This window comes from Bufo gargarizans, chromosome 7 (genome assembly GCF_014858855.1).
Source record: "Bufo gargarizans isolate SCDJY-AF-19 chromosome 7, ASM1485885v1, whole genome shotgun sequence".
In the NCBI taxonomy this organism is placed as follows: Eukaryota; Metazoa; Chordata; class Amphibia; order Anura; family Bufonidae; genus Bufo; species Bufo gargarizans.
The window spans coordinates 52,912,427-52,933,390 of NC_058086.1; the positions used below are offsets into that span (position 1 = coordinate 52,912,427).

Below are 20,964 nucleotides of genomic sequence, written 5' to 3' on the forward strand. Positions count from 1 at the left end.
CAGGGGTTGTGATAGGCCACCCTAAAAAGACATGTTTTAAACTGTATATTGTGATTTAACTGCGGATCGCGGACCCATTAATTTGAATCCGACTGTAGCGCTACTTTTTTTTTTGTGGTGCGGAGGCACGGACCGGTTTTCAGTCTGCACCGCGTCTCCTGGATTGCGTTCAAGTTGCATGGGTCTGCATCAGTGTTGCGGGGTGCACACTGCTAGTGCCTGCGTATTGCGGACCCTCTGTTTGCGGGCCGCAATACAGCCATGTGCATGAGCCCTTAATACTTAGTGATCTGATAAATCATAATTTGCTACTGAGCTTGGGTTTCTTGCCAAATGATTGAGCCATGCATAAGGTTCACCCCATTAAATTCATGTAATGTTTCAGATTGACAAGTTTGTGCTTTGGGGGAATTCCCTGTTGTTTTTTTATTTATTTTTTGCTAATGAATGATGCATCTTAGGCTACTTTCACACTTGCGGCAGAGTGATCCGGCAAGCAGTTCCGTCGCCGGATCTGGCAATCTGCATGCAAACGGACAGCATTTGTAGACTGATGCGGATCCGTCTTACAAATGCATTGCAAGAACGGATCCATCTCTCCGGATGTCATCCGGAGAAACGGATCCGTTATATATTTTTTTCAAATTTTTACCGGTCTGCGCATTGCGATATTTTTAATGCGGGATCCGGCACTAATACATTTCAATGTAAATTAATACCAAATCCGGCATTACGGCAACTGATCCGGAATTTTGGACGGAGGTAATACCGCAGCATGCTGCGGTATTTCCTCCGTCCAAAACGCCGTTTAGTGACTGAACTGAAGACATCCTGATGCATCCTGAACAGATTGCTCTCCATTCAGAATGCATGGGGATATGCCTGATAAGTTCTTTTCCGGTAATGAGCCCCTAGGACGGAACTCTATGCCGGAAAAGAATAACGCTAGTGTTAAAGTACCCTTAACCAGTGCAAATTAAAGTTATGGGGGCTGAGAGTCCAACCCCCACCGATCAGATATTGATGACCTGTCCTGAGGATAGGTCTTCAATATTCTACTTCTGGTCAGCCTGTGTGAAAACTGATATTATATCCACACGTCTGTGTATTAGTCCTTGGTAATAGTAGCATCACGTTGACCTCGACCATTATCATATCCCCTTATCGTTACCTTGTTTTCAAGGAAAATGGAGTTAAATCGAAGAAAATGATGCTTTGAGTTTCTACTTGGAAATCTTCAAAAATGATGCGTAGCGATTAGAAGTCAATCTAGTACATACCGTACTATACTGATAGACGCTGCTCATCTGCATGAGAAATCATGAATGGCGTCTGGAGTTGCCCACTTTTAAAAATAGTTGTATATACAGTATATCTAGTACTAATCTTCCGCCATTCCAGTAGTAATGAGGGAGGTTGGGATGTCTTGCAAACCTGTTTTATTAGTGGAATCCATTAAAGGGGTCCCGCCATCAACTTACATTTCTTTCTTAGATCACACAAAACAGAAGTTTTCAATTGAAAGAATAAAAATAAAAAAAATGCTCCTGTGTTCATATTGCTGTGACATACTTGTTATAGTGCCCCCTGCTGTTCTTTTGATTCACTCACTCTGAACATTCACCTAAGGCTACACGCACACAAACGTATTTTGTTTCTGTGTCCCATTTTTTTTTTTGAGGACCCATTTATTTCAATTGTGTACTGTCCGCATCCGTATATTCGTTCCGTAGCCCCGCAAAAAATATAGATCATGTCCTATTCTTTTCTGTTTTGCGAACAAGGATAGACATTGTTACCATGGATCCGCAAAAAAAAAAAAAAACAGATGCATTACGGATGCCAAAAGGGCGTCATCTGTATTTTTTGCGGATCATGCGGTTGTGTGAATGTAGCCTAATATGTACAGTGCTGGTGAGAAGCATAAGCGGATTGGCACTTATTGGCTTCCCAGTGGGCCGATGCCCAGGGGGCCGCTTGAGCCCTACTAAGGCTCCATTCACACGTCCGCAAAATGGGTCCGCATCCTTTCCGCAATTTTGCGGAAAGGGTGCGGACCCATTCATTCTCTATGGGGACGGAATGTGCTGTCCGCATCCACATTTGCGGATCCGCACTTCCGCATCCGTGCTTCCGTTTCCGCAAAAAAATAGAACATGTCCTATTCTTGTCCGCAATTGCGGACAAGAACAGGCATATTCTATTATGTCGGCAATGTGCGGTCCGCAAAATGCGGAAAGCGCATTGCCGCTTTCCGTGTTTTGCGGATCCGTGTATCCGCAAAACACATTGCGGACGTGTGAATACAGCCTAAGGCCCCTTTCACACGGGCGAGTTTTCCATGCGGGTGCGATGCGTGCGGTGAACGCACTGCACCCGCACTGAATCCTGACCCATTCATTTCTATGAGACTGTGCACACGAGCGGTGATTTTCACGCATCACTTGTGCGTTGCGTGAAAATCGCAGCATGCTCCTCTTTGTGTGTTTTTCACGTAACGCAGGCCCTATAGAAATGAATGGGGTTGCGTGAAAATCGCATGCATCCGCAAGCAAGTGCGGATGCGGTGCGATTTTCACGCATGGGTTCTAGGTGACAGTCTATTCACTGTATTATTTTCCCTTATAACATGGTTATAAGGGAAAATAATAGCATTCTGAATACAGAATGCTTAGTATAATAGTGCTGGAAGGGTTAAAAATAATAAAAAAAAGTTAACTCACCTTCTCCTCTTGTTAGATGCCGGTCTGTTCTTTAGCTGTGGGCTGAAGGACCTGTGGTGATGTCAGATCACATGCTCCATCACCATGGTGATGGACCATGTGATTGGAGCATGTGATCTGACATCACCTCAGGTCATTCAGTCCACAGCTAAAGAACAGACCGGCATCTGCGCGAACAAGAGGAGAAGGTGAGTTAACTTTTTTATTATTTTTAACCCTTCCAGCACTATTATACTAAGCATTCTGTATTCAGAATGCTATTATTTTCCCTTATAACCATGTTATAAGGGAAAATAATACAATCTTCAGAACATCGATCCCAGACCCGAACTTCTGTGAAGAAGTTCGGGTCTGGGTACCAAACATGCGCGATTTTTCTCACGCGAGTGCAAAACGCATGACAATGTTTTGCACTCGCGCGGAAAAATCGCGCTTTTTCCCGCAACGCACCCGCCTCTTATCCGGGCAAAAAACATGACGCCCGTGTGAAAGAGGCCTAAGGGTCCATTCACACGTCCATAAGTGTTTTGCGGATCCGCAAAACACGGACACCTGCAATGTGCGATCCGCAATTTGTGGACCGCATATCACATATACTATAATAGAAAAAGACTCTTCTAGTCCGCAATTACGGACAAGAATAGGACATGTTCTATTTTTTTCAGGGACGGGATTGCGGATCCCGAAAAAACGGATGCGGATCCCGAAAATGCAGATTTGCATCCGTTTCAGCCCAATTGAAAGTGAACGGGTCCGCAAATTGCGGAACGAATGCGGACCCAAATTACAGACGTGTGAATGGACCCTTACAGCCACCAGCCTGGTAAGTAATGATCTGATGTTCCCAGAATTAAGGAACATGACTGGAAGCATCTGGTACTTGTGTACCTGCTCGGCGGCTGCAGGTGCACTCCTGACTCCTAAATTCAACTGTATTGCCCACCTGAGACAACTGGAGTAGGAGAACAGAATTTGGCAGCTGACAGTTGCCACCACCGAAGGGGCAGCTACTAGGAAGTATTGTGTGAAGCATTCTGGTATCTAGTTTTGCTTTGGCAGTATATCGTGCTGCATTGTGGTATTTGGATCAGCAGGCGGGAGCAGTATTTTTTTAGCTGCAATATGGTATTGCTGGTCCTACCTGTTTGTGTTGGCCCTGCCTTCTGTCAATTTGAAACCACCTACAACATGGGGCCACTTTAAGTTCCCAGTCAGCCCCTGGTGAGAAGAAGTCACTGGTCTGCACAATAGCAGGAATGACTCTGCTGCCTGCGTTTAAGGGGATCTGGATGATGGAGCTGAGGGTACTGAGCATGTGTGACCACCGGCACTGGACACACGAGGTGGACATTCTGAGAGGGAATCAGGAGAACACCAGGGGGCCTCATAAGAAGTATGTAACAGCTATACATAGTCACACCAGATTGCTTTTATCTATAATTAGTCTTTTGGATGAAAATTGGAGTCAAATTAATGGTGGATAACAGAGTCCCCACAATCTCTATACTATTATGCTGTATTATGGTCGGTCCTCTATGTCCTTATGTATTGAACAGTCCAAAGCAAATATACAGACTGATCGTGCTCTTCCTTTGCCTTTTTGATAATGTCAAGTAATATTATAACCCGGGCTGCGGCTGAAGGCTAACGGAGAGGAGCTTAGCAGTTCTGCAAATACTGATTAATTAGCTTTCATTAAAGGCTATGTACACCTTTGGGGGCATTTTTTATGAGTACTCATTTTGGGCAAAGATTATTTTTTATTAAAATTAAAAATGTTCAGCCATTTCTGAGATACAAGGGTTAAAAGTCAATCGGTAAGGGTACTTTCACACTAGCGTTTTTCTTTTCCGGCATAGAGTTCCGTCACAGGGGCTCTATACCGGAAAAGAACTGATCAGTTTTATCCCCATGCATTCTGAATGGAGAGCAATCCGCTCAGTTTGCATCAGGATGTCTTCAGTTCAGTCGTTTTGACTGATCAGGCAAAAGAGAAAACTGCAGCATGCTACAGTTTTCTCTCCGGCGAAAAAAACTGAAGACTTGCCTGAACGCCGGATCCGGCATTTTTTCCCATAGGAATGTATTAGCGCTCCGGCATGCGCAGATCGGAAAAAATGTACAAGACGGATCCGTCGGTCCGCATGACATCCGGATCCGTCTCACAAATGCTTTCAGTCAGCGGCGGATCCGGCGGCCAGTTCCGACGACGGAACTGCCCTCCGGATCACACTGCCGCAAGTGTGAAAGTAGCCTAAGCTGTCACAGTCAGTTTTCTTTGAATCTCGTCATGAGGTTCATGTGTAGGTCTCATCTCTGATCTCCTGACCTTATAAACACAGATTTAAAGGGATTCTGTCACCTCCCCTAAGGCAAAAAACGATTTAAAACCAGCCATGCAGCACAGCTTACCTGGATTAGGCTGTGCTGTTCAATCTTGAAATCCGTCCAGCAGTTAGTTCAAAAAACGAGTTTGATCAATGAGGAAATGCGTCCTGAAGGTGCCCAGAGGGGCGTTTTTTTCTTCTGAGAGAGCCCGGTCCCGCCCCTTTTTCAGTGCCCAGCCCGCCTTCCTTTTACTTCCTAACTGCCGCCTCCAGCCTGCCACAGCCTCCCCTTCCTCTCCTCCCCCTCCCTCTTGCCGAACGAAGTCTCGCACAGGCGCAGTACCCACTGAGGGCTGCGCCTGTGCGATCATCAGGAGACTGAGGGCGGCAGCTTCATCTTCGTCACTGGGCATGCGCCGAGCCCAGTGACGTCCGATGCTCGCTCTTCCCTCAGCAGGGAAGAGCGAGCATCGGACGTCACTGGGCTCGGCGCATGCCCAGTGACGAAGATGAAGCTGCCGCCCTCAGTCTCCTGATGATCGCACAGGCGCAGCCCTCAGTGGGTACTGCGCCTGTGCGAGACTTCGTTCGGCAAGAGGGAGGGGGAGGAGAGGGAGGAGAGGCTGTGGCAGGCTGGGGGCGGCGGTTAGGAAGTAAAAGGAAGGCGGGCTGGGCACTGAAAAAGGGGCGGGACTGGGCTCTCTCAGAAGAAAAAAACGCCCCTCTGGGCACCTTCAGGACACATTTCCTCATTGATCAAACTCGTTTTTTGAACTAACTGCTGGACGGATTTCAAGATTGAACAGCACAGCCTAATCCAGGTAAGCTGTGCTGCATGGCTGGTTTTAAATCGTTTTTTGCCTTAGGGGAGGTGACAGAATCCCTTTAAGCCATATTCTTATCAGTTTGATAATAATTCAGCTATAATGAGTGTTTATGAGGTCAGGAGATAAGAGGTACACATGAACGACATGATGGGATTCAAAGAAACCCGACTGTGACAGCTTACCGACTGATCTTAAATCCTTGCATCTCAGAAATGGCTGCTATAAAGTGGGGCACTTGGTATGTACAATGTTTAGGTAGGTGGTACTGTCAGGACGCAAGGTCTCCCGAACATTATCATTCATTTCACTTGTCAGTGATCAGTGTATAGCCAAATGATAAAATATCAACTACCTGTAACCGCCACTAGGGGGAGCTTAAGGCTTAATACTTTATTACTGAGCGTGCTGTGAGCTTCCCCTAGTGGCACAAAAAGCAACAACATGACAACTTTCATACCAAAAATAAGACCCATTTTACTTACTAACAAATAACTTTATTGTCGGTGGATTTAACACGGTAATATATTTATATATTTACATTTCTATGACACACAATTGTAGACATAGGTCATAAAAGCACACGTGTGTATTTCGGAAGCTAAGAATTACACCACACACAGGACAGTAGTCACTTTTCCATACAATTACGTATTAAGAACATCTCCTATTGTTACTTCTAGCTGCGTTACTGTATTCCTAGGCGGATATTCAGATTTACGGAGTCGGATTCCAGCCATTGTATCCTGGGACATCAACATGGCTCGAGTAGTGGTTCACATTCCATCCCCGGCACAGGCCGGCAATGTTTTACCAAATAGAGGAAACTGTAACACAACGAGTCCAAGCTTCACTGGTTGCTCCCGGGGAGGAGAGGAATGGATTAACAGGAACATTTTTGCTGCGTGGGGTCTGCAGAGTCTGTAAAGCGCAGGTTCTTCCCACCGCTGGCTGCCGCGTGCTCATTTTCCAGACTCTCCGACATCTTGACACAGATGATATCCACAAGGCGCTCAAAGACCTGCTTCACCTGTATGTTCTCCTTTGCACTTGCTTCAAAAAACTCAAACCCTATGAGAAAAAAATAGCAAAAGAAAAATATGAGTTTAATTTCTAGAAGTACGGTACTTTGCGCTTATCTTATACTAGACCATGCTTTACACTCCAGGGACATCCAGAGCTGCATTTAAATCATTGACATGCTACAGTTTTCTGTCCACGGTATGATCTCTGTGCTGTCCTCTGCTGGTTCAGGGTAGATACAGAGGATGTCCTGCTCATTATTAAAGGGGTGTTCCAGTTAGAACAAGTTATACCCTATTTACTGGATGGGGGAGAACTCTTAGGCCTCTTTCACACGAGCATGTCCGGATGCGTCCCGGTGCATTGCGGCAAACCCGCGCGAGTAGGTACGCAATTGCAGGCAAAAGTTTTGACTCCGATTGCATTCCGATGTTCAGTTTTTATCACGCGGGTGCAATGCGTTTTGCACGCTCGTGATAAAAAACCGACTGTGGTACCCAGACCCGAACTTCTTCACAGAAGTTCAGGTTTGGGTTAGTTGTAGTGTAGATTGTATTATTGTATTATAAGATGGTTATAAGGGAAAATAATAGCATTCTGAATACAGAATGTATAGTACAATAGCGCTGGAGGGGTTAAAAAAAAAATATATATATTTTTTTTTTTAAATCAGATGTTTCTTTATTAAAAATTTTTTAGACATGTTCTATCACATCAAAATGACAGTTCTTTCAGGTCGCAGACCTATACAGTATCTATCGCATATAATATATACCATATACATTATATTACGCATATCCACGAAAGACATGACATAAATCGTCAAAGAAACACAGGTATCAAAACATATCTAGCGCGAATACTAATATTTTCCATGAACAAAAAGACCCATAACCCACCCCCCTCCCATTCCCGATAAGGCAGGGCACATATATAGTCACCTCTTTTATTCCAACATTCCCGGGGTGTCGGCACCACAATACCCCTCAGTAAACCATCTTCCACCATCAAGTTCCAACCCCCGATATTCCATAAGACATCACAATCCAGCAGCCATCTTCCCATACAGCCTCACTTCAATGTCAGGTAACCCATTCACCAACAAGCATCTGTATATGCACCACACACCTGCTACCACCCAATATCCTATGTATCCTCCATCCTCGCTGCATTTACCTTATATAGAAAAACTCCTTGTAAGCGCCAACCAGGAGCTGCAACACCCAGAATTTATCGATCCAGCTGCCCCAGATTGCTTCAAATTTGGACAGACATTTCCTTTTCTGATATACTCCTCTTTCTAAGCGAATCACTATATTTAATCTAGCAATATATTCTGATATGTCAGGAGGTATGGATTGGATCCACTTTGCTGCCAATGTTTTCCTGGCTTGATATAGCATTCTTCCTATACCAGTAGTTACAACAGATTGTGAATTATTATCCAGTACCAAGCCTAATGCACACAGTTTGGGATCTAACTTAAGATTAGCACTGTACACCTTGTTCACCAGGTGTAGTACTGCTTTCCAATAAGACGTCAGTGATGAGCATGTCCACAGCATGTGCAATAGATCAGCCTCCATACTTCCACACTTCGGACAGGCCGGGCTATCTCTATAGCCTATTTTATGCAAAAATACTGGGGTCTTGTACACCCTATGTATTAAATACAGATGTGATAAACGCGCCGCCTCACTAAGGGATAGAGTAGGGGTAAGTTCCACCACTTCTGTCCACTGCTCATCCGTGAGTTCACCTAGGTCTCTTTCCCACTGACGCCTACTCGTTAACGGATATCCCTTAAGGAAATCCTCTAATAGGGCCTGATACACCATGGATATTGCTCCCCTCACTGACCCAGCCGCAATCACTACATTTAATGTCTGGTTTGATATAAATGTTACCGGGGCTATCTTAGACTGAGCTTCTAAAGCATGCCTAAGTTGCAAATATCGATAAAACTGCGAGGAGGGCAACCCAAATTCAGAGCACAATTGTTGATATTGTTTTAAGATTCCATTAGAATAAATATGGCTCAGATTCCACACCCCTTTATTATTCCACTGGGAGAATCCAGTCAGGCTAGTCAGTTCCTGAAGTGCAGGGTTATGCCATAGAGGCGAGATGTTCATTAACCCTATTATCCCTAAAATACTCTTTACCTTATTCCATACTTTTCTCATAAGTAGCAAGGTCGGGATATTTCCCAATTCTTCGCTTATTACTCCTTCAATAGCTGTCAGCGGGGGAGACCTATTCGCAGCCCACCTGACCAACCGACCACTCTTCCCTCCCATGTCATCTATTACCCCCCACCCTTTAAAATGCTGGAGTTGGGCCGATAAAAAGTAAAGCATAGGGTTGGGTAAAGCCAGACCACCAGCTTCTTTATTCCTTTGCAGGTTTTCGTATCTTATTCTTCCTCTATTATTTTTCCAAATAAAAAACCGGAACAACTGTTGTATTTTATGGAAGTAATGCACTGGGATCCATATGGGGGAATTATGTAAGATGTAAAGCAGCTGAGGCATGAATATCATTTTAAGCAAATTGCCTCTTCCGATCATAGAAAGAGGCAGTTTATGCCAGACAGCCACCTTGCTCCTAAATTTCCCTAACAAGGGTAGTAAATTATTGGGAATATAATCTGTCGGGTTCATTGATACAGTTACTCCAAGATATTTAAAAGATTGCACCACTTTGAGTTCAGAAAAAGCAACATGAGTGGTATGCATTCGAGAGGATACCGGGAGAATTACTGATTTATCCCAGTTTATACGAAGTCCAGACTGGTCACCAAACTGCGATATTATAGAAATCGTAGAATCTATGGAATCCACTAGATTATCTACATAGATTAGCATATCATCTGCGTATAAAGATACGCGTTCCTCGCTAGAGCCCCTCCCTAACCCTCTCATCAATGGAGTAGATCGTAAAAGACATGCCAATGGTTCGATTGCTATTGCAAATAGCAAGGGAGACAACGGACAGCCTTGTCTCGTCCCCCTTTCCAATGCAACTGTGGGTGATAATTGACCATTTACTCTGATTCTAGCTCTGGGCTCGCAGTATAAAAGCTTAACCCAATTTAGAAAACCTGTTCCAAAGCCCATCCTAGTCATGACCGCCCACAAATACTCCCACTCGATGCTGTCAAAAGCTTTGGCAGCATCAAGTGAGATCACCGCAGCTCCACTATCCTGACCTTTCCTCCCTTCCAATTGCAGGTTTAGGAATAAGCGCCTAAGATTTAACGCCGTGGATTTTCCAGGCATGAACCCAGACTGATCATCATGAATAATAGATTGAATAACCCTACATAATCGAAAAAAAATATATATATATTTTAACTCACCTTAATCCACTTGCTCGCGCAGCCGGCATCTCTTCTGTCTTCATCTGTGAGGAAAAGGACCTTTGATGACGTCACTATGTTCATCACATGGTCCATCACATGGTCTTTTACCATGGTGATGGATCATGTGATGAGCGTAGTGACGTCATCAAAGGTCCTTTTCCTCACAGATGAAGACAGAAGAGAAGCCGGGCTGCGCGAACAAGTGGATTAAGGTGAGTTAAAATATATATATATATTTTTTTTTTTAACCCCTCCAGCGCTATTGTACTATGCATTCTGTATTAAGAATGCTATTATTTTCCCTTATAACCATGTTATAAGGGAAAATAATAATGATCGGGTCCCCATCCCGATCGTCCCCTAGCAACCGTGTGTGAAAATCGCACCGCATCCGCACTTGCTTGCGATTTTCCCGCAACCCCATTCATTTCTATGGGGCCTGCGTTACGTGAAAAACGCACAAAGAGGAGCATGCTGCGATTTTCACGCAACGCACAAGTGATGCGTGAAAATCATCGCTCATGTGAACAGCCCCATAGAAATGAATGGGTCGGGATTCAGTGCGGGTGCAATGCGTTCACCTCACGCATTGCACCCGGGCGGCACTTTAATAGAAATGCTTTTTCTTGTCCGTGTCTGCGGACAAGAATAGGACATGTTTTATTTTTTGCGGAACGGAAGGGCAGATGCGGACAGCACACTGTGTTCTGCCCGCATCTTTTCCGGCCCCATGGAAAATGAATGGGTCCGGATCCATTTTGCGGACGTGTGAATGGACTCTTAGGTGGGCATCCCCACCAATCACAAGAATGGGGTTCCTGTGCTCCTGTATGAACGGGGCAGTGGATGAGAATGTGCACTGCACCTCCGTTCATCTCTATGGGACTGCCATGCAGATAGCCGAGTACATGGGTCATTCCCATAGACTTTGAATAAAGCTGCAGTGTGCATGATCACCCCATTAAATGGGAGGCGCTGGACCCTTGTTTTCATGATTGGTGGAGGGTCTAAGAGTTATCATCTATCCAGCAGATAGGAGTTAACTTGTTCTAACCGGAACACCCCTTTAAATCCAGCTTTAAACCCCTTTATGCCACCAATGTGTGTGCAGCTTAAAGGGGTTGGCCCATCTCACACACTGGTGGCATATCACTAAGATATGCCACCAATGTCAGAGAGGCGTGGGTTCCACACCTATCTCTAGAATGGGTCCCCCAAAGTAAATGAGGGCGCACCCTGCAAGTACGGCCACCCTCCATTCACTTCTATGGGAGTGCCGAAAATAACCGAGCGCTGACTTGGCTATTTCCGGAACTGCCATAAAGGTGAGATCATCACATGACACTGGAAGTAAATAAATGGAGGATCCTATGATATGACTGCAAGCGGAGATCTTGAAAACCATGAGGAATTGATGCAGAAAGGATATTTGCAATCTTCTATTATACAATAAAAAACCTTTATTTGCTCAGACTTGAATACCGCTTTTTAACTCTTCCGCCGCCAGGGGTTTTCAGGACAATTTTCACGCATATACCTAAAAAAAAGGAATTTCTCCAGCACATTCACAACAAAAGAAACTAATGAGTCTATCGGGTCTCTCTTATAGATCCATTCTCGAACAGGAAGCCATCATGCCCCCCTGCTGCCTGCGACTGGTGGAAGAAGCACAAATTAATCCCCATTGGCTTTCAGTACTTCCAAGGAGGAAGCTGCTGCTCGTAAATCTGTTGTAAATGGTCGCCTACCTTATCCGAAAATCCCCTAAAATGGACAAACCCCCACTGCTAAGCACGTCATGATTTGACGATGCCCATACACCATTTATGTGAGTGTCCAAGGTTAAGGGTCACCTGGGGCAGAAACAAGATGCCATCTAGGTGTAAGCTCTGTCATCATTGGCACCCTGGCCATGTTCACATCTCCGGTGAACCCTCCCGGCAGAAAAAAGCCTGCCGGAGTGCATTTGATCAGGAATTGCTGGAAACTACAGATCACCGCGGAATCCCTATTTACTATAATGGGATCCAGTTGTGATCTGTCCGCTCTCTGGTTTTGACAGGAGAAAAGCAGTTGCATGCAACGGTTTATGGTACGGCTGACAGCGGGCATTCGTGCCAGATCAGCTTGACGCAGATGAGAACCTAGCCATAGGGCTCATGCACACGACCATATGTATTTGCAGTCCGTAAAACACGGATCCGCCCAAAAAAAAATAATATATATATGTATATAGTCCATGTTGCATCTGAATTTTTGCGGATCCATTGTAACAATGCCTGTCCTGGTCTACAAAACGGACATGTTCCATTTTCTTGGTTATTGCGGATGCGGAACGGATATGCGGCCATAGGGTCTGGGTCTGATAAAATAGGGATCTTGCATTTTGCTTTAAAAAGGTAAGAGATCATCATGCCGATTTTAATTATAAAAAAATAAATACGGTACATTCATCTTCTGCAATTAAGCCTCACCCCGTGCACGTTCAGCTGCGGGCAAAGCGCTTTCCTTCCTCTTAATTAAACTGTCATTTATACTTAAATTCGTTAATACCAAAATGTATTCCTCCATCCAGGGACTAACCAGATCACGTCTACAGAGGCTCAGCCCGGCGGACCTGTAGATGATAGAACTGTAACATGTCGTGGCTAATGATCTGGTGGATGGATCAGGTTATTAATTACAGAGAGAGCACCGCCATGATTCATGTCTGCAGGAGTCCAGGTGAAGAATCCTATTACCAAGGCCCCTTTAGACCATTTGCTGACGACTGTTGGGGTCTTTTTTTGGCAGAAGGAAGAACAAGGAAAGGATATGCACCCCTGCCCCTGGCAGGATATACAGAGACCTAGTATAATGACTGTGCCCTATCAGTCACAGCAGTTCCTTCGTCCCCCAAGTGGGTCAAAGCAGGGAGACATATCTAGGGAAATCTTCCCTTGTTTCTGCAATTACACACAGTGGTTTTTACATCCCAGTAAAGGGGCCGCCATCAAGTGCAGAGTGGACAAAAAGAGCGTCTCGTTCTGGAGAACACAACGCGTCTGACAGAACATGATTTCATTGGTTGTAATGCTTTATTTCACCCTGTGGTGGCGCTGTATGGGAAATTGATTGCTGCTAGGTTCCCCTGCAGGTTACATCGGATCAAGGGAGGCCTCCAGTGCAAAAGAGGAGGGACTCCTTCTAACAAACCATGTCCAGATGGGACACAAAATTCAGCCTGTAAAGGCATGCTTTTTTTTATAGCAAGTGGGGGAGATCTCCTAAAGGGCATCTGTCAGCAGTTTTGTCCCTATGACACTGGCTGACCTGTTACATGTGCGCTTTGCAGCTGAAGACATCTGTGTTGCTCCCATGTTCATATGTGCCCGCAGTGCTGAGAAAAAGGAAGTTTTATTATATGCAAATGAGCTTCTAGGGGCAACGGGGGCGTTGCCGTTACACCTAGAGGCTCTGCTCTCTCTGCAACTGTCGCACCCTCTGCACTTTGATTGACAGGGCGAGGCATGATTCACAAAGTGCAGAGGGCGTGGCAGGTGCAGAGAGAGCAGAGTCTCTAGGTGTAATGACAACGCCCCCGTTGCTCCTAGAGGCTCATTTGCATATATTATAACATCATTTTTCTCAGCAATGCGGACACATATGAACATGGGAGCAACACAGATGCCTTCAGCTGCCAAGTGCACATGTAACAGGTCAGCCAGTGTCATAGGGACAAAACTGCTGACAGATGCCCTTTAAAATCTCATCCACTTTGCTGCTACTGTAAAATGCTGGCGATTTTCTGCCCGCAGTTCCAGTTTTCCTTAGGGCACGTCCACAGACAGGACACTGAAATGCTGCAGATTTGATGCCACAGATTTGCGTGTGTCAGATCCACAGCATAAACTGACCAGCAGTCCGGATTTTAAACCTGAAGCGACGCGCTTTCCATCGTGGGATAAAACCTGTGGCAAATCCACAGCTAAATCTGCAATAAATCAAATAAGGCACCCTTGCGTGCGCATAGCCTTAAAACTTTCAAAGACTCTCAAAAGCCACTCGCTCCATAAAAACACACAAACCGCGGGACGACGGGTAATTGGGCGCAGATGTATTGGCAGGCGCAGTTTGGTGTATTTGCATGCAGCAGGACCTGTCCCTAGAACATTAATGCCTGTGGATGTTTCGTATGTTGTGACACTGGCCTCCCTGGTGCAGAATCTGGGTCGGTCCTGCTGGATACAGAACGTCACAATGTAGACTGATGACTACTGATCTTCTATAGAGCGGCAGCACAATGCGCACAATCAGCCGGAACGATCACAATGAGGAGCAGAGGTTTCAGCTGACTCCGTGCTTCTCATTTCTTTACAAAGCTATCAGCTGCCATTGTCCTCAGCTGCTGATCCGAGCGGCAGGATGATGGGGAAGGGGGGAGGGAGGAGAATTTGGGGACACGTGGCAGGGACACTTAGTATCGTCCCTGTAATTTCCTCTGAAAGGAAAGCAATCACAGCAGGACTCATGCAGGCACCACATCGGTTAGTTTATCCTCCCTCTTGAATGTGATGACTAGAACATTTCCCATCGACAATGAAAAAAACGTGCAGGTTGCAGCAGAGAGTTGTCGAGTGCCGCGTAGTCCTACGGTGCAAAATACATGAACTGGAGCTTAAAGGGGTTTTTCCAGGAGTAGAATATTGACAGACGGCCTATCCTCAGAATAGGTCATCAATATCTGATTGGTGGGGGTCCAACTCCTGGCACCCCAGCCAACAGCTGTTTGAAGAGGCCACAGTACTCTGGCAGGCGCCGTGGCCTCCTCACAGCTTGCCAAGCACAGCGCCGTACATTGTATAGTGGCTGTGCTTGGTATTGCAGCCCAGACCCCTTCACTTGAGCTGCACCTAGGCCATGTGACCTATGAACGTGATTTCACTGGCCTAGAACGAGGTTGCAGCGCTCAGTCCTCTTCAAACAGATGATCAGCGGGGGTGCCAGGAGTCGTACCCCCACAATCAGATATTGATGACTTATCCTGGTGATAGGTCATCAATATTTTACTCCCAGGCCACAATACGGGCAACGGCAGTGTGCATGAGGCCTAAGGCTGGTATCTAATGGGGTTTTTTCTACCGACTTGCAGTTTTTTGTACGTATTTGAAAAACAAAAGCTATCCTCAGATATTAGCTGGAAGTCCGTGAAAATTTTGGAACGCAGTACAGACTGGAATGAAATGCATACATTAGCGTTTTAGGAGATATTGTTTTTTGAGATCTCCTAAAGGGCATCTGTCAGCAGTTTTGTCCCTATGACACTGGCTGACCTGTTACATGTGCGCTTGGCAGCTGAAGGCTTCTTTGTTGCTCCCATGTTCATATGTGCCCACCGCTTTTCCCCCCATTATTTGAGGGTCTCGGAAATTTGTACACCCCAATACTCTGCCCAATACTCTGCCTCTACTTCTTCAACGTGTTCCTTGTAGGTACACACAGCGTCGGCGGCATTACTATAACATCAATTGTGTATTTGTTTTATGAATGTGTGTTTTTCGTGCTAATTGCACAGACAAGGCTGCAGCAAATCTTGGCTTCCTCTCGAACTTTTTATCCGGCAGTCCAGCTTTTGTGAAACTACAACTCACAGCATGCTGCATTCACTTCTATGGAAGTTAGAAGAACAACTGAGCACGCTGGGAGTTGCAGTTTCCCAACAGCCGGACCCCTGGCATAACATGATGTCCTATATGCCGTATTTAGTATAGTAAATGGGTTATATAGCAGGGCGGAAAGAGCTTAGATTTTCTAGGCAGAGATTTAAACAACATCTCCTATAAAGTAAATTAAACCACCTATAAAATCAGCGCTGGTGTGTGTATCTAGTCCCACTGACATAAGGAGGCATGGATTATGCGTTATAAATGACGCATCATTATTTTATTAACTCACTGTCAACCATACAATTATTTGTGCATAAAAGCGCCTGCAGACTATGATGCCAATGCAATTCACAAGTATCTGACAGGCAAATCTCAGCTTTCACCAATAATAAAATGCGATGCAGCTAATAGCCAGCAGGGGGCACTGCAGTATAGCACATACCAAGTTGATCGGCAAGGTGCTTCCCCTTTTCAGGTGCTATCACCCTCTCGTCCTCCATATCGCATTTATTTCCCACTAAAACGACTTGTGCGTTGTCCCAGGAATAGGTCTTGATCTGGGTAGCCCTAAAATGAAGAAAATCATGTATCATCACGAGATTGTCCTCTGATTTATGTAAAGAAAAAGAAAAAGAAAAAAAATATGCGGTATATATGTATATTTTTTAAGTTGTACACAAGACTACAATTTCCTGTGAATAAAGATATATACTGTATATATGCATACCAGCCCAACTTATGCCAAAAGAACACATCTCTGGCATACGCGGAGTGAATGGGGCCCTAGAGTCTTAGGTGGTGGGTCTGACTTCTGGGGCCCTTAGTGTGGTGGAAAATATCCCCAATTCCTGTTCTCAACCAGGGACTAAAGGGTCAAAAAACGTTTACAACATATAAAAGGTTTTGATCGGTGGGGGTCTAAGTGTTGAGAAGCCCACCGATCTCGAGAACAAGGAGAGAGAAGCAGGGGCGGATTGGCCATAGACCTTACAGGGAAATTTCCCGGTGGGCCGATGCCCAGGGGGCCGCCTGGGTCCTCCTCACGGCCGGCCACTGGAAGTTTTTGGGGATGTATTTTGTGCTGCTGGCAGAATTTTGTGATGGACTGTGGTATTTGGCTCTGTTGGGGCGGAATATTGTGCCACAATATGGTATTGCTGTCCCTGCCTTCCATCAGTTTGGACCCAACTACAAAATGGAGCCACTGTTGGTATTTTTTCCAGGGCCACTTTAAGTTCCCAGTCCGCCTCTGGAGAGGAGCGCTCACAAAGCGCACTCTCTTTCTCCTCGCCGCAAGGGCTGGAATTGAGATGGGACCATGGGCTTTCTATTGATCAGCGAGGGAGGGGAGCGCGCTATGTGAGCACTTATCTCTCCTTGTTCTCATGATCAATAGGGGTCTCAGTGCTAACACCTCAACTGATCGAAACCTCGGGTGTGTCGCTATTACATATCAAAAGTTTTAGGAATGCTCAGTGACCCCTTAAAGAAGGCTTCCGATCCCTTAGAAATAACCCTCAACGGGGTCCCGTTTCCCTGTTTCTGTGTGCTGCTGGTGCCAATCACCAGTGAGGCAAATGATGGCATGTTCACATTTCATAGATGTCCTCGCGCTGAGGAAGACGTGGACCACAGTATTGTAGAATTCAGGTTTTTTTACCACTTTGCCGCTTGCATGGGGGCATTTCTTTGGGATTGGAAACCCCCTTTAAAGAGATGAGTGCATAATAACGACCTGATTCCTACCAAATCCTATTCATTGGTGTAATCTCAATCATATTACACATTTCTAAGCTATATCTGCTTCTAGAAAAGCTAGGTGATAGCCAGTGAGGTCGCCATAACAGCTGTAATGGGTCTGCGCATAGTAAATCTGTCTGTAAGGAGTAGCTGGGTGACAACCCATGTAGGAAGTTGCAATGGTAGACATATTGATAACCAACCACCCAAGAAACGAGAAAAAATTACTGAAAAAAACTTATTTTAGTGGAAAGCGCACTTTTTTTGGAAGCCTCTCATTGTACACTTATAATCTTATGGGCAAAGGTCTATAATATGAACCGCAAAAAGAATAAAGGTAATGGAAACACGCTCATAATAAGGACACTTACCAGTCCTGCACAGCGTTGTACGACTCCTCATTGGTGATGTCGTACATCAGTATGAACCCCATTGCCCCTCTGTAATAGGCCGTGGTGATGGTCCGGTATCTTTCCTGTCCAGCTGTGTCCTGAAAAATAAGGATGAGTCAGATACACATTTTCTAAATGTACGGTTTATAACAGGATTTAAAAAAAAAGCTGGTAAAATGTGGAAATCCCAGAAACAGATTTATAGAAGTTTCCTGAGACTGGAGAAAAAGGTTGGCAGCAACTTTCGCGACTGTGAGGAAGAACTCCTGATCACTGTAAATAATTTTACATTACAGCACTGTTTTTGATTACATTTCGCATGCAATAGCTTTATATGCAGATAGAGTGCTCCAATATATTTGCGATTGCACAAATCGGCACTAATGATGCGCATATGTTTTGGCGCAATACATGAAACTTCACATTTTATCCCTATCACATTACTAATCCCTATCACAGCACAGTAATTCCTATCACATTACCTAACACCCTGCACTGGAACCTATCAGCTACACTGTATCACTATCTAACCTACACTGACTATCTCCCACTAACTATCTAATATAATTGGATAAGGAATAGGGTCCAGATGAAAGCAGAGAGCACAGCAATGTCACTGCTCTCTCTCTCAGAACTGCAAAAAACTGCAGAAAATTGCTGCTGGGGAGGTTCTTATATAGTAAGGGGTATGCAACTTTCCTATTGGTTGCTAGGGATGTTGCTAAGCTCTGACAAATATATTGCAGCCTTCTCATTGGCCCACAAGCAAGAAGGGAGGTTACTGATGAAAAAGAAATCTAGAATATTCGCGATTACTAAGATATAGCACTATATTCTAGATCAGGCATGCTCAACCTGCGGCCCTCCAGCTGTTGTAAAACTACAACTCCCACAATGCCCTGCTGTAGGCTGATAGTTGTAGGCAGTTCGGGCATGCTGGGAGTTGTAGTTTTGCAACAGCTGGAGGGCCGCAGGTTGAGCATTCCTGTTCTAGATCTTCGCAAATTCTCGAAGTACCGATATTCGCGATAAAAATTAACGATTCAATATTCAACACTAGTGTCAGACTGACCAGTCTACCTGTCCCAGGTGCTCAAAAACACTCCCACAATGCCACCACCATGCTTCACTGTAGGGATGGTACTGGGCAGGTGATGAGCTATGCCTGGTTTCCTCCAGACATGGAGCTTAGAATTGAGGCCAAAATTTTCAATCTTGGTTTCATCAGACCAGAGAATCTTGTTTCTCAGTGAAATAGAAAAAACGATTCCGGCACCTAATTTTTCTTCCCATAAAATCTTCCTCTTTATTCAATCACATCATATGCGGGACAGTATCACAAACAAGCTGTTTACGCGTTTCGGAGACCTTCTCCTTAGTCGTAACAAAGTGGTCTGCGAGTCTAAAGAAATTTAAAGACCCACGCTCCCTCCCCCATCTAGTGGGTGGTGGTAACATGACGTCTTTGGATCCTTCAGCCAGAGTGACCATTGGGTAACCAAGGCCCTTTCCCTCAATTACTTAGTTTGGTGGGGCGGCCAGCTCTAGTAAGAGTCCAGCTTTTTTCCATTTAAGAATTATGGAGGACAAGGTGGGAACTTTCAGTGCAGCAGAAACTTTTTTGTCTTTTCTTCACGTCTGTGCCTCCACACAATCCTGTCTCTGAGCTCTACAGGCAGTTATTTACTCCTCCTCATGGCTTGGTTTTTTATATACATTATTAGCTGTGAGATCCTATATAGACAGGGCTTTGTCATTCCAAATCCTGTCCAATCAACTGAATTTACCCCAGGTGGACTTCAATCCAAGGTGTAGAACATCTCAAAGACGATCAAGAGAAATAGGAGGCCCCAAGGCTAAATGTCAAGTGTCATAGCAAAGGGTCTGAATATTGATATCTATGCAAAATTATAGTTTTTGCCTTTTAATAAATTTGTTAAAAAATTCTAATATTCTGTTCTCACTTTCCCATTTTGGGGTATTGAGTTCCGATTGATGGGGAAAAACTTGACATTTTTTGGATTTTAGCACGGCGGCGGAAACATAACAATATGAAAAAAATTAAGGGGCCTGAAGACTGTCCGAATGCTTTGTACGTAGGAATTAATAAGAATTAAATCATCTGATATTCACTCTCACTAATCAAAGCTATAAACTCCATATAAGAGCGTAGAAGCTGCAGTTTCCCGAGTGCCAATCTACTCGAGAAGCTGTAAAGGTCCATTTGAATTGCTGTACGGGTCAAGTCGATCTTTGATGTAAAGTCATTTTGCTAATGACCTGATACATTTGCAAGGAGTAAAGCAGAATGATTCATACGGATCCAGTGATTATGCGCAGCAATTAGCAGCCTCTGTAAAATGAGCACTCTCCGCTGGAAGGTTATGGACTCTTTTCAGTCTTCTCCATAGCATTATAATGAGTCTACATGACGGCAGACAGCAGGCATAAATACTGGGCTGCGTTACAGCTGTCATTACACAGCGGCCGATCGTACGGGAAGTGAATGAGATTGATGTAAAATATAATAAAATTATAAAAGTCTAAAAAATATATTCTGTGGGATGGTAGAGTTAGTACTATGTGGTAAACCAGGGGTATAGAGGTCCAAAAAATTATAATTGTTACGTCAAATAGTTAGTGACTCACGATATAATAATAGGCAAGACTTTGAGAAAACATCAAAAAGACACAAAATGGAATGTGTTTTCAAGTGCTTTAGAAAAAACTGAGGGATTGTAGAGGATTAGAAAAAGATGGTGGCTTTCTTCCAAAAACAGCGCCACCCCTTTCTACGGGTTGTGTCTAGTATTGCAGCCTAGCTCCACTGAATTGAACGAGGCCAAGGTGCAATACCGCACATGGCACTGTTTTTGGAAGAACGTAGGCCATGTTTTTCTAATCCTTTACACCCCCTTTAAGACAC

At 44.7% G+C, this 20,964-nt stretch overlaps 1 protein-coding gene across 1 annotated transcript in view; it reads right to left on the minus strand.

Annotated features, from left to right (window-relative positions):
• Window positions 1–6,339: 6,339 nt before the first annotated feature.
• Window positions 6,340–20,964, minus strand: part of RAB3B (RAB3B, member RAS oncogene family) — a 66,387-nt gene continuing 51,762 nt past the window's right edge. The window contains exons 3-5 of the mRNA XM_044300846.1: window positions 18,018–18,136; window positions 16,349–16,473; window positions 6,340–6,945 (exon numbers count right to left, since the gene is read on the minus strand). Coding sequence (XP_044156781.1) covers window positions 6,758–6,945; window positions 16,349–16,473; window positions 18,018–18,136 — 432 coding nt within the window. The 3' untranslated portion in view covers window positions 6,340–6,757. The remainder of the gene's footprint in view (window positions 6,946–16,348; window positions 16,474–18,017; window positions 18,137–20,964) is intronic.